The sequence below is a fragment of the Anolis sagrei genome, chromosome 2 (genome assembly GCF_037176765.1).
Source record: "Anolis sagrei isolate rAnoSag1 chromosome 2, rAnoSag1.mat, whole genome shotgun sequence".
Lineage (NCBI taxonomy): Eukaryota > Metazoa > Chordata > Lepidosauria > Squamata > Dactyloidae > Anolis > Anolis sagrei.
The window spans coordinates 3,551,700-3,567,244 of record NC_090022.1 but is presented as its reverse complement, the minus strand read 5'-3'; the positions used below and the strand labels follow the sequence as shown (position 1 = coordinate 3,567,244).

General features: G+C 41.7%; 1 protein-coding gene across 3 annotated transcripts; it reads right to left on the bottom strand.

Annotated features, from left to right (window-relative positions):
• Positions 1 to 5,132: 5,132 nt before the first annotated feature.
• Positions 5,133 to 15,430, bottom strand: LOC132766279 (oocyte zinc finger protein XlCOF6-like). 3 transcript variants are annotated; one of them, XM_060760663.2, is made up of 3 exons: positions 15,358 to 15,430; positions 11,281 to 11,355; positions 5,133 to 7,532 (listed from the first exon to the last, which is right to left on the bottom strand). In XM_060760663.2, the coding sequence occupies exons 2-3, from the start codon at positions 11,285 to 11,287 to the stop codon at positions 6,334 to 6,336; spliced, it is 1,206 nt and encodes a 401-aa protein (XP_060616646.2). In that variant the 5' UTR covers positions 11,288 to 11,355; positions 15,358 to 15,430; the 3' UTR covers positions 5,133 to 6,333. The 3 variants fall into 3 exon arrangements, with proteins under 3 accessions (XP_060616646.2, XP_067321161.1, XP_067321160.1); XM_067465060.1 differs by having other exon boundaries at positions 15,283 to 15,420; XM_067465059.1 differs by having other exon boundaries at positions 15,288 to 15,420.
• Between the last annotated feature and the right edge of the window lie 115 nt (positions 15,431 to 15,545).

The following is a 15,545-nucleotide window of genomic DNA, read 5'->3' as shown; positions in this document are numbered from 1 at the left end:
AGATCCATTTTCCTTCGGCCCATTATTGGGGGGACGGACACTTCACCCATAGGCCCAAAGTGCATGGCCCTATGGATCCAGGCTTTGGGCCGATGTGCTCGGGCCTGGCAGGGCTTCAGCCGAGTGCCAAGTAAGGAGCTCTCATTACTCAGCACTAGGCTCTGCCAGGCCCTGGCACTTTGGGCACATTAATCAATCCGAAAAGCGGGCTTGGAGACAGTACCCGCTCCCGCCTACCTTTCGTATCGAGTTCCAGGAGGGTCCTTCCCGTTCTGTGCCATTCAAATGGATGGAACGAAACGGAAACATGAATCGAACAGATGAGATAAATTTGGGGCCCATGACTAGTTGACATACATTTGAAATTGACTGCTTAAAGAGGAAATCATGTGTGAAACGGAAAGAAAAAGGAAGAGGGGCCGACCAAGGGCAAAGTGGATGGATGGCATTCTTGAAGTGACTGGACTGACCTTGAAGGAGCTGGGGGTGGTGACGGCCGACAGGGAGCTCTGGCGTGGGCCGGTCCATGAGGTCACGAAGAGTCGGAAACGACTGAATGAATGAACAACAACAACACATGCGTGAGATAATTTGGTATCTATTGTTGGGGAAATCTGATTGCCAAGTTCGTTTGGGCGCAGCCGAAGGAAGAGACAAGACAGTAGATTTGGATTTCAGCTCTTTACTATTTGCAAAATAGTAGTGACAGTGTAAGCTCACACTGAGTAAGGAACAACCACACTTTGACTGAGGTGGGCTTCCAGTTTTAGCACCTTGCAAGCATGCGCAGAAGGCTATTTAACAATTGTGGGTAGGAAAAAAGAGGGAAAGAATTCAGAAAATGTAGCATAGCAATTTGAACCTGGGGCTGGACTCACTGGGTGACTTTGGGCAAGTTACACTCTCTCGGCCTTAGACCAACACATTTCTATTTATTTTTTTTTACACAAATCTTTGTGCCTTAGGGTTGCCCTAAGCTTGATTTCGCAATAACAAGGAGCTGTAGTTCGGCTCTCCAATAGTCTGAGGTGTAGGGATTAGTAAAAGGCACCATGCTATAAATGGGTTGACTGGAAAGACCTGTGTTGGCAGCTGATTGGCTGAACATGCCAGGAGCCAGAGTTCTGATTGGCTGCTGTCTCCGGCTTGCTGCTGAGACAAACGGTTTTAACTGCCATTTTCACCCTGGAGAGTGAAGAGAGTGCTGACTGGAAACAGACGGGAAGGAAACGGCTGCCAACTCTATGAAGCCTGATTATTTCTAAGGCATGAAGCATATATTTAAACACAGGTTAAAAAGGACTGTTTATTCCCTCTTTGTGAATTCAAGAGAGATTGCTGTATATATTGTTGCCCTGTTTGACCTTTAGAACTGAAGTAAAGATACTGTTACTGGTTACACAAGCCCGAGTGACACTTTATTATACTACAGGGTATATCTTGGTTCAGAAACTGTGGTAAAGCTTCTGTTTATTTATATCTACAACCCTCTACATGAGGGACCATAAATCAATCCACTATTTAGAAAGTTTGAGGACCTCTGAACTTCATAGATCTAGGAAACAGATTAAAACGGATATTGGACTCGATCCCCAGCCATTCCAGAAATGTCGTCTCCTCTGAAATGTTTTCCTTGGGATGAATGGATGATCAGTAGAAGAGGCTCCTACAATGCACAACTAGCATTGCAAGAAAAATGGGACAATACAACACGTGTGGGTTTAATCTAGGAATAATGTTTTGGTCATAGGTTCTATATTATGGCTTATAACTATTGTAAAGAAAAATGGGAAGTTGTGTATAATTGTCTGTGTAAATTATTAATAAAAAGAATCCAAAAAAGAGAAGAAAACATGGAACAAAACTTTGCAGTCGTAGAATTATTTTTGTCATGGTTTGTTAGATGGTTCCTTCACAACAATTCTACAATTTCAACCCCAGACTGGGACATAAGGCTTCTGTGAAAATTAATGTTGATGTTTAGATCAGTTTGGTCCAATGTGATTGTCTCCTTAAGCAGAGGATGAATGGCCATCTGTCAGGAGGGATTGGATGGCGCCTTTTTTGCCTGGCTAAAAAGGGTTGGACTGGATGGCCCTTGGGAGTCCCTTTCAACTATAATTTTTATTTACATTTATTTATTTACAGCATTTATATCCCGCCCTTCTCACCCCGCAGGGGACTCAGGGTGGATTACAGTGTACACATATATGGCAAACATTCAATGGCAGTTTTAACATACAACATATACAGACATAGACAGAGGCTATTTAACTTTTTCTGGCTGCTTTCATCGTCCATCTGCAACACTGATGAAGTACTTCCGCATTCCCCGCATGCTTTCTTGGAGTCTTTTTATGGCCTCATAAATTAGTTTATTAGCCTCCCCACACATCGGTGGTACCTAATTTTCCTACTTGACAGATGCAACTGTCTTTCGGGTTGCAAAGGTCGACAACAAGCTACACAATTGGCCGGACACTCACTCCGACCTGGGCTGGCTTCGAACTCGTGACCTTCTGGTCAGAGTGATCTTAATGCAGCTGACACTCAGCCAGCTGCGCCACCTTCCCCCTCCTCTTTCGTTTCCTTCCTTCGTCTTCCATTTCTTTTTTATTCTTTCTTTCTTCCTTTTTCCTCCCTTCATGACTTTCCCCTTTCCTTTCTCTTTCCTCCTTTTTCTTTCATAGAATCAAAGAGTTGGACGAGACCTCATGGGCCATCCATTTCTTCTCCATTTCTTGCATTTCCTTTCCTTTCTTCTCTTCTGCCTTTTCTTTCCCACAAACATGTTCCCTCCTTTCTTTTCTCTTCCTTCCTCTCAAACTTCTTTCCTCCCTTCCTACATCTCTTTTCCACCTTCCTTCCCCTTATACCTTTTCTCCCTTCCTTACTTTCCTTCTTTCCTTGCATACACTTTCTCCACTTCTTCCTTTTCTTCCTTAGTTGTACCTTGCTTTTTTTCTTCCTTTCCTTTCCATCTTTCTTCCTTTCCTTTCTCACAAAAACCTTCCTTCCTACCTTCCTTCCCTCCCATCCTTTATACCTTCTTTCTCTTTTCCGACCTTTACTCTTTCCTTCTTCATCCCTTCCCCTATTTTTATCTCTCCTCTCCTTCCTTCCTTCCTTCCTTCCTTCCTTCCTTCCTTCCTTCCTTCCTTCCTTCCTTCCTTCCTTCCTTTCCTTCTTCCCTCATACCCCTTCCGGTCAGAATAGTGTTAGTAGGCTGCAGAATGTCTCCGCTCCTTTTACTTTTACTGTGATAAAAAAAATCAAAAAATACACATGAGTCTAGGTTCTTGTGGGTTTTTTCGGGCTATAGAGCCATGTTCTAGAGGCATTTCTCCTGACGTTTCGCCTGCAACACATGAGTCTGTTGCTTTAGAGTCAGGGATTGCAGTAGCGCAGCAGGTTAAACCACTAGCACCAGGTAATCTGCTGACCAGAAGGTTGACAGTTTGAAGCCGCGAGTCTGTGAGCGCCCAACTGTCAGCCCTAGCTTCTGCCTACCTAGCAGTTCGAAAGCATGCAATGTGAGTAGATCAATAGGTATCACCTCAGCTGGAAGGTGAAATGGTGCCCGATGCTGATTTGCAGACATGCCGGCAAACATAATCAGAGGTGTCTACGGACAACAGGCTCCTTGGGATGGAAAAATGGAACAAGAGCACCTCCCCATGGCTGGAGTTGAGCACTGCCTCCAGATGCCAGAGATGGAAAAAAAGGGGAAGACCTTTACCTTTGTCTAATGTAGTGGTTCTCAACCTACCTAATGTTGCGACCCCTTAATACAGTTCCTCATGTTTTGGTGACCCCAAACCATAACATTATTTTTGTTGCTACTTCATAACTGTAATTTCACTACTGTTATGAATCGTAATGTAAATATTTGATATGCAGGATGGATTTTTATTCACTGGACCAAATTTAGCACAAATACCCGATACGCCCAAATTTGAATACTGGTGGGGTTGGAGGAGATTACTGTTGTCATTTGGGAGTTGTAGTTGCTGGGATTTATAGTTCACCTACAATCAAAGAGCATTCTGAACTCCACCAATTATGGAATTGAATCAAACGTGGCACACAGGACTCCCATGACCAACAGAAAACACTAGAAAGGTTTGGTGGGCATTGACCTTGAGTTTGGGAGTTGTAGTTCACCTACATCCAGAGATCACTGTGAACTCAAACAACAATGGATCTGGACCAAACTTGGCTCGAATATTCCAAATTACTAATATGAACACAGATGAAGTTTGGGGGAAATAGACTTTGATATTTGGGAGTTGTAGTTACTGGGATTTTTAGTTCACCTACAATCAAAGAGCATTCTGAACCCCACCAACGATGGAATTGAACCAAACTTGGCACACAGAACTCCCATGAACAACAGAAAATGCTAGAATGGCTTGGTGGGCATTGACCTTGAGTTTGGGAGTTGTAGTTCACCTAAATCCAGAGAGCACTGTGGACTCAAACAATGATCAATCTGGACCAAACTTGGCACGAACACTCAATATGTCTGAATGTGGACTCTATTGGAGTTTGGGGAAAATAGACCTTGACATTTGGGAGTTGTAGTTGCTGGGATTTATAGTTCACCTACAACCAAAGTGCATTCTGAACCCCACCAATGATAGAATTAGGCCAAACTTCCCACACAGAACCCACATGACCAACAGAAAATATTGTATATTCCGATGGTCTTCGGGGACCCCTCTGACACCCCCTCGCGACCCCTCCAGGTTGAGAAACACTGGTCTAATGTATGCCGCTTTTCACGGTGTATAAAAGAAATTGAATGTTTGCCTCATATGTCTATGTTGTACTCCACTCTGAGTCCTTCTATGGAGATAAAGCAGAATATAAATAAAGAATAAAGTTTATTGTTGTTGTATTGTCGAAGGCTTTCATGGCCGGAATCCATGGGTTGTTGTAGGTTTTTCCAGGCTATATGGTCATGTTCTGGAGGCAATTTTTCTCCTGACGTTTCGCCTGCATCTATGGCAAGCATCCTCAGAGGTATTGTTGCTGTTGTTGTTGTTACTATAGGTCACAAAAAAAATATATGAATGTTGCACCCCAGCAGGAGTTCACCTTGCTCACAACACTCACCAAGAAACCAAACGTGGTAATAAACAGTTTATTGATCAAACATAACATAAAAAGGGCCAAAGACACCTTAGGCGAATAGTAAAAATCCAAGAGTTAATACAGGAAGCAGGTCCCAAAAACAGTGGTCAAAACATGAACATTAATCCAGGAAACAAGGAACAAAACATGAGCAGGAACCCAAAGGTAAATCCATAAAACAAGGAGCAAAACTTGACCATGAATCTTGGGTCTTGAACTAAGGCATGTTCTTCTTCTTAGGCGGTCCCTCGTTATCTGAGTAGGCTAATCCTCCAGGGTGGGTCCGTAGGTGACTGTGGAGCCCTATTCTTGATCTGCACCTTCTCCTGAAGTGAGGGCATCGGTTTCCAGGTGGAAGGCGGTCTCGGTCGGGGTTGGCTTGACACACCTTCCTCTTGGCACGCTTCTCTCTTTCGCCCTCCATTCGTGACTCTTCAAATTCTGCAGCACTGATGGTCACAGCTGACCTCCAGCTTGAGCGCTCAAGGGCCAGGGCTTCCCAGTTCTCAGTGTCGGAGGACCATCGCTTCAATGCTGGTGGTCTTTGCTTCTTCCAGCACGCTGATGTTTGTCCGCTTGTCTTCCCAAGAGATTTGCAGGATTTTCCGGAGGCAGCGCAGATGGAATCGTTCCAGGACTTGCATGTGACATCTGTAGACAGTCCACATCTCGCAGGCATAGAGCAGGGTTGGGAGGGAAATAGCTTTATAAACGAGCACCTTGGTCTCCCTATGGGTGTCCCAGTCCTCAAACACTCTCTGCTTCATTCGAAAACAACAGAAAGGAAACAATCAGGGACATCTAATCACCTCTCAACAAAAGATTGTCCCAGGCACTGCCAGGCCATCAAATGCTAATCAAGGTGGTCAGTTGAAACATTCACCCCTAGCTCCAACAGGCAAGAGTCCTTTGTCTCACCCTGGTCATTCCACAGATATATAAACCCAATTTTCCTAGTTCCAACAGACCTCACTACCTCTGAGAATGCTTGCCATAGATGCAGGCGAAATGTCAGGAGAAAATGCTTCTAGAACATGGCCATATAACCAGAAAAAACCTACAACACAATGGTTATGTTTCTTCCACTTTCCACATTCCATGCACTTTCTATGGTTTCTCCTTTTCATGGGTTCTTTGACAAACAGTGTCAGGAAAGCCCTTTCCACATTCTGCACGTTGATATGGTTTTGGCTTCTTTTATGTAAAGCCAAGTTGCTCCTCCTCCTCCTCTTTGGGGGTCTCTTGGGGTGCTATCACATTCTTGCCAGTGTGGAAGCTCTTCCCACATTCCATACAGCTATAGGCTTTTTCCCCTGCATGGGCTCTCTGGTGAGAATGGAGATGATCATGCCGACTGAAGCTCTTCCCACACTGCGCGCACTTGTAGGGCTTCTCCCCAGTGTGTGTTCTCTGGTGTCTATGGCACGCCGCACTGCTGCAGAAGCTCTTCCCGCACTCAGTGCATTTATACGGTTTCTCTCCTGTGTGGGTCCTTTGATGTGATCGCAGATTTCCACGCAGGCGGAAGCTCTTTCCGCACTCGGTGCATTGGTACGGTTTCACGCCGGTGTGGGTCTGTTGGTGCTTCGCGCACGCTCCACGGTCGCCGAATCTCTTTCCACATTCCGTGCATGTGTACGGCTTCTCCCCCGTGTGGGTCCTTTGATGTCGAGCGCATGCTCCGCTGTCACTGAAACCTTTCCCGCAGTCCTTGCACGTGTACGGCTTCTCCCCTGTGTGCGTCCGCTGATGTCTTGTATAGGCCCCGCTGTCGGCAAAACTCTTCCCGCACTCTCCGCAAGTGTACAGTTTCTCCCCCGTGTGGGTTCTTTGATGCCGAGCGCACGTTGCACTATCGACGAAGCCCTTCCCGCACTCCGCGCATCGGTACGGCTTCTCCCCGGTGTGGACCCGTCGGTGCAAGTGGAGGCGCTCGTGCCGACTGAAGCATTTCCCGCACTCCTCGCACTTGTAGGGTTTCTCTCCCGTGTGGGTCCGCTGGTGCTTGACGCACGCCCCGCTGTCAATGAAGCTCTTCCCGCACTCCGCGCACCGGAATGGCTTCTCCCCAGTGTGGGTCCTGCGGTGCGAATGGAGGCTCTCCTGCCGACTGAAGCTCTTCCCGCATTCGTTGCATCCGTAGGGCTTCTCCCCCGTGTGGACGCGGAAGTGGATGTCGAATTGGGCTTTGCAATTGCATACTCTCCCGCAGATCGGGCACGTCACCTGGCTGGACTCCTTGGCCTTGCCATGAGGAGCCCCTGAGTTGTTCTTCTTCTTCCCTCGCGTTTTCGGTTCCTTCTTACTCCCGAATTCCTCTTTTCCCATGAGAGAGGGAGTCATTTTCCAAGGTGCCACATTTAGGTCCCCACAATTTTCATTCGCCTGCGCTTGACCTGTTTGAAGACATAGAAGATGCCATTAGAGGCAAAGCAGAGGAAACAAGGATCACATTGAAGGTTCAACTGTGTGGGCCTTACTTTGAAAGTAGTTGTTCTAGAGCAGGTATGGCAAGCCCAGGGGCAGGATGAGGCCCCTTGGGCTATTTTTTCTGGCCCTCTTCTCTCTCACCATCATATCCTTCCTTTCTTCCTTCCCTCTCTCCCCCTTTCTCCTTCCATCCTTCCCTTCCTTCCTTCCCTTTCTCCTTTCACCCTTTCTTCCTTTCGTCTTTCCTTCCTTCTCCCTTCCTTCCCTCCCATTCTCTTCCACCTTCCCTTCCTCCTTCTATCCTTCCCTTCCTTACCTTCCCTCTTTCCTCCCTCTACCCCTTTCTCCTTCCTTCCCTTTTGCCTTTCCTTCCATCTCCCTTCCCTCCCTCCCATTCTCTTCCACCCTTCCTTCCTCTTCCTATCCTTCTCTTCCTCTTTCTCCTTTCATACTTTCCTTCCACTCTTTCATCCGCCCTTCCTTCCCTCTTTCCTCCCTCCATCCCTTTCTCCTTTCTTCCCTTAGTCTTTCCTTCCTTCTTCCTTCCCTCCCATTCTCTTCCAGCCCTCCTCCCTCCTCCTATCCTTCCCTTCCTTCCCTCTTTCTTCTTCCATACTTTCCTTCCACCCTTTTGTCCTTCCTTCCTTCCCTTCCTCTTTCTCCTTTCGTACTTTCCTTACACTCTTTCATCCGTCCTTCCTTCCCTCTTTCCTCCCTCTTTCCCTTTCTCCTTCCTTCCCTTTTGTCTTTCCTTCCTTCTTCCTTCGGTCCTATTATCTTCCAGCCCTCCTTCCTCCTCCTATCCTTCCCTTCCTCTTTCTCCTTTGAAACTTTCCTTCCACCCTTTTGTCCTTCCTTCCTTCCCTTCCTCTTTCTCCTTTCGTACTTTCCTTACACTCTTTCATCCGTCCTTCCTTCCCTCTTTCCTCCCTCCATCCCCTTTTCCTTGCTCCCTCCCTTTCCTTTTGTCTTTCCTTCCTTCTCCCTTCCCTCCTCCCATTCTCTTCCACACTTCCTCCCTCCTCCTATCCTTCCCTCTTTCTTCCATACTTTCCTTCCACCCTTTTGCCCTTCCCTCTTTCCTCCATCCCTCTCTTCTCTTTTGTCTTTCCTTCCTTCCCATTCTCTTCCAGCCGTTCTTCCTCCTCCTATCCTTCCCTTCCTTTCTTCTTTCCTTCCACTCTTTCATCTGTCCTTCCTTCCCTCTTTCCTCCATCCCCCTATCCCTTTCTCCGTCCTTCCTTTCCTTTTGTCTTTCCCTCCTTCTCCCCTCCTCCCATTCTCTTCCACCCTTCCTTCCTCGTCCTATCCTTCCCTTCCTCCTTTGATACTTTCCTTCCACCCTTTCATCCTTCCTTCCCTCTTTCCTCCCTCCATCCCCTTCTCCTTCCTCCTTCCCTTTCCTTTTCTCTTTCCTTCCTTCTCCTTTCTCTGTTCCCATTCTCTTCCATCCTTCTTTCCTCCTCCTATCCTTCCCTTCCTTCCCTCTTTCTTCCATACTTTCCTTCCACCCGTTTGTCCTTCCATCATCATCATCATCATCATCATCATCGTTATCTTTATTTATACCCCGCAAAAATCTCCCGAAGGAGAGATTTTCCTCTTTCTTCTTCCATACTTTCCTTCCACCCTTTTGTCCTTCCTTCCTTCCCTCTTTCCTCTCTCCATCCCGCTCTCCTTTTCTCCTTCCTTCCTTTTTATCTTTCCTTCTCCCTTCCCTCCCTCCCATTCTTTTCCTCCCTCCTTTCCGTCCATCTCTTTTTCCTTCCTCCTTTCCTCCTGGGGGATGTTTAACTGGAAGAAGAGAAGGTAGAGAGGGAACATGAGAACCATGTCTCAAGATTTCAAGGGGTGTCCCAGTGAGGAGGAAGAGGAGAAGGAGGAGGGAAAACTGACTTTCTGCTGCTCTAGCGATCAGGGCACAAGAAGGGAGCAATGGGTTCAAATGGCAGGGAAAGAGATTTATTTACACAGCCCTATAATTCCAATTTTTATGATGAAACATATGACTATGAAAAGATTAGGAAGAACTTCCTGAGAGTAAAAGCTGTTGGAGAGTGGCCTAGGCTACCTGGGCTGTGTGGTGGAGTCTCCTTCTCTGGAGGTTTTTCTGCAGAGGGCATCTATTGGGAGTGCGTTGATTGTGCCTTCCTGCCTGGCAGGGGGTTGGACTGGATGGCCCTTGGGGGTCTCTTCCAGCTCTAGAATTCTACATCAGGAGTAGATCTAATGGATACCCCATATTTCTCTCCCGTCCACCATCTCCTCCTGACCAAGGCCAACCCTTTCGGGATCCCAATGGGAACAGAGAAGGGAGAAGGAAGGAAAGACAAAAGGAAAGGGAGGGAGGAAGGAGAAGGGGATGGAGGGAGGAAAGAGGGAAGGAAGGAAGGATGAAAGGGTGGAAGGAAAGTATCAAAGGAGAAAGAGGAAGGATAAGACGAGGAAGGAAGGGTGGAAGAGAATGGGAGGAGGGAAAGGAGAAGGAAGGAAAGACAAAAGGAAAGGGAGGAAGGAGAAAGGGATAGAGGGATGGAGGGAGGAAAGAGGGAAGGGACGGATGGAAGAGTGGAAGGAAAGTATGAAAGGAAGGGAAGGATAGGAGTTTCCTGTCTTTCCTTCCCTTTCTGCCTCCAAAAGAGAAGACGAAGGGGAGGAAAGGGCAGCGGGGAGAATCCAAAAGCCTGCTCTAAAATTCATGTTTTAGGCTTGATTGGAAGGAATCGAGGGTGGAGGAAGGGAGGAAGGAAGGAAAGAAGGAAGGAAGGAAGGAAAGAAGGAAGGAAGGAAGGAAAAAAGGAAAGCAGGCAGGCAGGAAGGAAGGAAGAAAAAAGAAAGGCAGGCAGGCAGGCAGGAAGGAAGGAAGGCAGGAAGGAAGGAAGGAAGGAAGGAAGGAAATAAATAAAGAAGGAAGATAAGAAGAAAGGAAATAAAGAAAAGAAGGAAGAAGGAAGGAAGGAAAGAATTAAGGAAGGAAAGAAGTAAGGAAATAAGAAAGGAAGGAAATAAAGAAAAGAAGGAAGGAAAGGAAGAAGGAAGGAAGGAAAGAATTAAGGAAGGAAGGAAAGAAGTAAGGAAGTAAGAAAGGAAGGAAATAAAGAAAAGAAGGAAAGAAGGAAGGAAAGGAAAGGAAAGGAAAGAAAGAAGAAAAGGAGGAAGGGAAGGTGGGGAGAGCAGGGAGGGGGGATAAGGGAAGGTAGTAAGAAAAGAAAGATAGTAGGTAGATAGAAGGAAAAAGGAAAGAGGGGAGGGGAGAGAGAAAGAAAGGAAGGAAGGAAGAAAAGAAAGAAAAGAAGGAAAGAAGGAAGGAAGGGAAGAGAAGGAAAGAAAAGAAGAAAGAAAAGAAGGAAGAAAAGTAAAATAAAGGAAAGGAAAGGAAGAAAGGAAGAAGAAAAGAGGAAATTAAGAAAGTGAAGGTAGGGAAGAAGGAAGGGAAGGAAAAGAAAGAAAAGAAAAGAAAAGAAAAAAGAAAAGAAGGAAGGAAAGTAAAATAAAGGAAAAGAAAGGAAGAAACGAAAGGAAGAAAGGAAGGAAGGAAGAGAAAGGAAGGAAGAAAGAAAGAAGAAAAGAAGGAAGGGAAGGAGAGAAGAGGGGAAGCTAGTAAGAAAAGAAAGACAGTAGGAAGATGGAAGGATAAAGGGAAGACGGAGGGAGAAAGAAAGGAAGGAAGAAGGACTTGATTACCATCTAGGCAGATACCTGCCCCTTCCTCACCTTCCATGGAGCCGTGTCCAAAGGCATTCCTGGGCCCTTCTTCCGGGCTGAAGCTGAGATCTGGCTTGGGATGCTCTTTCAAGAAGAAAGGAAGGGAAAGAAAGAAAGAAAGAAAATTTTTGGAAGATAGAATTACATTATTATTATTATTATTATTATTATTGTTGTTGTTGTTACACTCATACAGTTGGACGGGACCCCTAAAGGACATCCGGCCCAGCCCGCTGCAATCATAAAGGAAGGCAGAATTGCATTACTATCATCATCATCATCATCATCATCATCATCATCATCATCCATATAGAGCACCATCAATGGCCATTTCTCTGGGTAATACCAAAACATTATATTATATAACATATAATATATAAGCTGACTGGCACAACCTGGGGATCACAACCAGACACAGTGAAGGCATCTGCCCTTGCGCTATGCTACTCTGCTGCTGAGTACGCATGCCCAATGTGGAACACATCTCACCACGCTAAAACAGTGGATGTGGCTCATAGTGAGACATGACGCATGATCACGGGGTGTCTGCGCCCTACACCACTGGAGAAATTACATTGCTTAGCCGGTATTGCACCACCTGACATCTGCTGGGAAGTAGCAGCCAATAGTGAAAGGACCAAGGCAGAGACATCTCCAGCTCATCCCTTGTTTGGGTATCAGCCAGCACGTCAATGACTTAAATCTAGAAATAGTTTTTAAGATCTCTAGAGAGACATTTACTGGAACACCCCAGCAAGCGAGAGTCCAAAAGTGGCAGGTTCAAACCCAAAATCTCAACCAATGGCTTATACCAAAGGAGAGACTTCCCCTGGGCACACAGAATAGACTGGACGACTTGGAAGGTGCTGAACAACTTCTGAGGATGCTTGCCATAGATAGAGGCAAAACGTCAGGAGAGAATGCTTCTAGAACATGGCTATATAGCCCGAGAAGCCTACAACAACCCAGTGATTCTGGCCATGAAAGCCTTCGACAATACAAAATATGTCATATATAAGGTCATATATATTACAGTAATTATAATATAATTATAATTATGAAATAATAGACATAATAATGTATTATAATGACATTTTGCATTAGAGCTGAATAATAAAAATAGAAATAATAATAATAAATTACATTATGTAGCATTATATAAACGCTGGATAAATATAGTAATTTAATTTTATAATACTAACTATAGTATAAATATACTGATATATAATAATCAAAGTAGTAGAAATAATAGAAATAATAGCATATTATATATTTTATATAAAAGTGGAATAAAATCAAAATATGTCATATATAAGGTAATGCTACTATACTAATTATAATATAATTATAATTATGTAATAATAGACATAATAATGTATTATAATAAATAAGTATAATATAATAAATATAAAAACATTTTGCATTAGAGCTGAATATTAAAAATAGAAATAATAATAATAAATTACATTATGTAATGATATTACACTAGTTATTATAGTATAATTATAATTATGTAATAATAGACATAATAATGTATTATAATAAATATAAAAACATTTTGCATTAGAGTTCAATAATAAATAGAGAAATAATAATAATAAATTACATTATGTAATGATATTACACTAATTATAGTATAATTGTAATGTAATAACAGACATAATAATAAATATAAAACATTAGAGCTGAATAATAAAAATAGAAATTATAATAATAAATTACATTATGTAATGGTGTTACACTAATTATAGCATAATTATAATTATGTAATAACAGACATCATAATGTATTATAATAAATACAATATAATAAATACACAAACATTTTGCATTAGAGCTAAATAAAAATAGAAATAATAATAATTATAAATTGCATTATGTAATATGACACGAATTATAATATAATTATAATTAAGTAATAATAGACATAATAATGTATTATAATAGATATAAAAACATTTTGCATTAGAGCTCAATAATAAATAGAGAAATAATAATAATAAATTACATTAATGATATTACACCAATTATAGTATAATTACAATGTAATAGCAGACATAATGTATAATAATAAATATAATAATTATAAAACATTTTGCATTATAATAAATATAATAATTATAAAACATTTTGCATTAGAGCTGAATAATAAAAATAGAAATAATAATAAATTACATTATGTAATGATATTACACTAATAATAATATAATTGTAATGTAGTAACAGACATAATAATAAATACAATAAATATAAATCATTAGACCTGAATAATAAAAATAGAAATAATAATAACATTATGTAATGATACGACACTAATTAGAGTATAATTATGGGAGGGCTGACTTGGCCACGGTAGTACACGCTTTGGTTACATCCCGCTTAGATTACTGCAACGCTCTCTACGTGGGGTTGCCTCTGAAGACTGCCCGGAAGCTGCAGCAAGTCCAACGCGCGGCAGCCAGACTACTAACGGGGGCTGGGTACAGGGAGCACACCACTCCGCTGTTACGCCAGCTCCACTGGCTGCCAATTAGCTTCCGAGCACAATTCAAAGTGCTGGTGTTGACCTATAAAGCCCTAAACGACTCCGGCCCTGTTTACCTCTCCGAACGTATTCTCCCCTACGAACCATCAAGATTACTAAGATCATCTGGAGAGGCCCTGCTCTCGGTCCCACCAGCCTCGCAAGTGCGCCTGGTGGGGACGAGGGACAGGGCCTTCTCGGTGGTGGCCCCGCGACTCTGGAACTCTCTCCCTCTGGAGGCCAGAACCGCCCCATCCATCCTAACATTTAGGAAACGGGTGAAGACGTGGCTGTGGAGTCAGGCCTTCGAGGAATGAGACAACACCATAGGACCCTGGATGGAAGTTGAGGTAGATCCATCTTAATAGGACGACTGACCACTGTAGTTTCATATATAGTGTTTTTAAAGTTGTTTTTGTAATTGTGATATATGATATTTTAATGAATGTATATTTTTTTTATGGTTGTAAACCGGGCTGAGTCCCTCGATGAGGTTGAGAAGCTCAGTATAGAAAACTGTGAAATAAATAAATAAATAAATAAATAATGTAATAATAGACATAATATATTATAATTCCATTTTCTATGATTCCCTAACTAATAATAATAATGTAATAATAATGTAATAATATATTATATAATATTATAACATAATATATTATAAAAACATTTTGCATTAGAGCTGAATAATAAATAGAGAAATAATAATAATAAATTACATTATGTAATTATATTACACTGATTATTATAGTACAATTATAATTATGTTATAAGAGACATAATAATTTTATATAATAAATATAATATATTCTATATTGCAAAATAAATATAATACTTATATTATAAGTATTTATACTATAAATATATTGTATTCATATAAAATATTATATTATAAATATATAATAATAATAATAGACATAATAATGTATTATAATAAATATAAAAACATTTTGCATTACAGCTGAATAATAAATAGAGAAATAATAATAAAAATTACATTATGTAATGGTATGACACTAATTAGAGTATAAGTATAATTATGTAATAATAGTGTATTATAATAAATACAATATATTCTATACTGCAAAATAAATATTATATTTCTATTATAAGTATTTATACTATAAATATATTATAAATATTCATATTATAAAATGTTATATTATAAATATATCATAAAATAATATAAAATTATTATAAAATAAAATATAAAATATAAAATAAAATATAAAATAAAATAAAAATATATAAAATAAAATATAAAATAAAATAAAAATATATAAAATAAAATATAAAATAAAATATAAAATATATAAAATTAAAAAATAAAATAAAATATAAAATATATAAAATAAACTATAAAATAAACTATAAAATATATAAAATAAAAATATAAAATAAAATATAAAATATAAAATAAAATATAAAATAAAATATATAAAATAAAATATGAAAGCTGCATAATAATAAATAATAACATTATTATACATTACTCTAAATGTGCTTGAGATCTGCTTCCCCCCCAAATTAGCATATTCCTGCCTCATTTGCATCTCCTTTCACCTTGTCTCCCTGCTCTCCTTTGTGCTGAACTTCCAGGCTCTAAACACACACTCACTTCCGGTCTCTCTAGGAAGACAGCAGCCAGCTCTCTGCCTCCCTTCGGCCTTGGAGGGCCACGTGCTCGCCTCGGCCCCGCCCCCTTCCCAACGGTCGCGCCGCGTGGCCCCGCCCCCTCCGCCGCTTAGCCA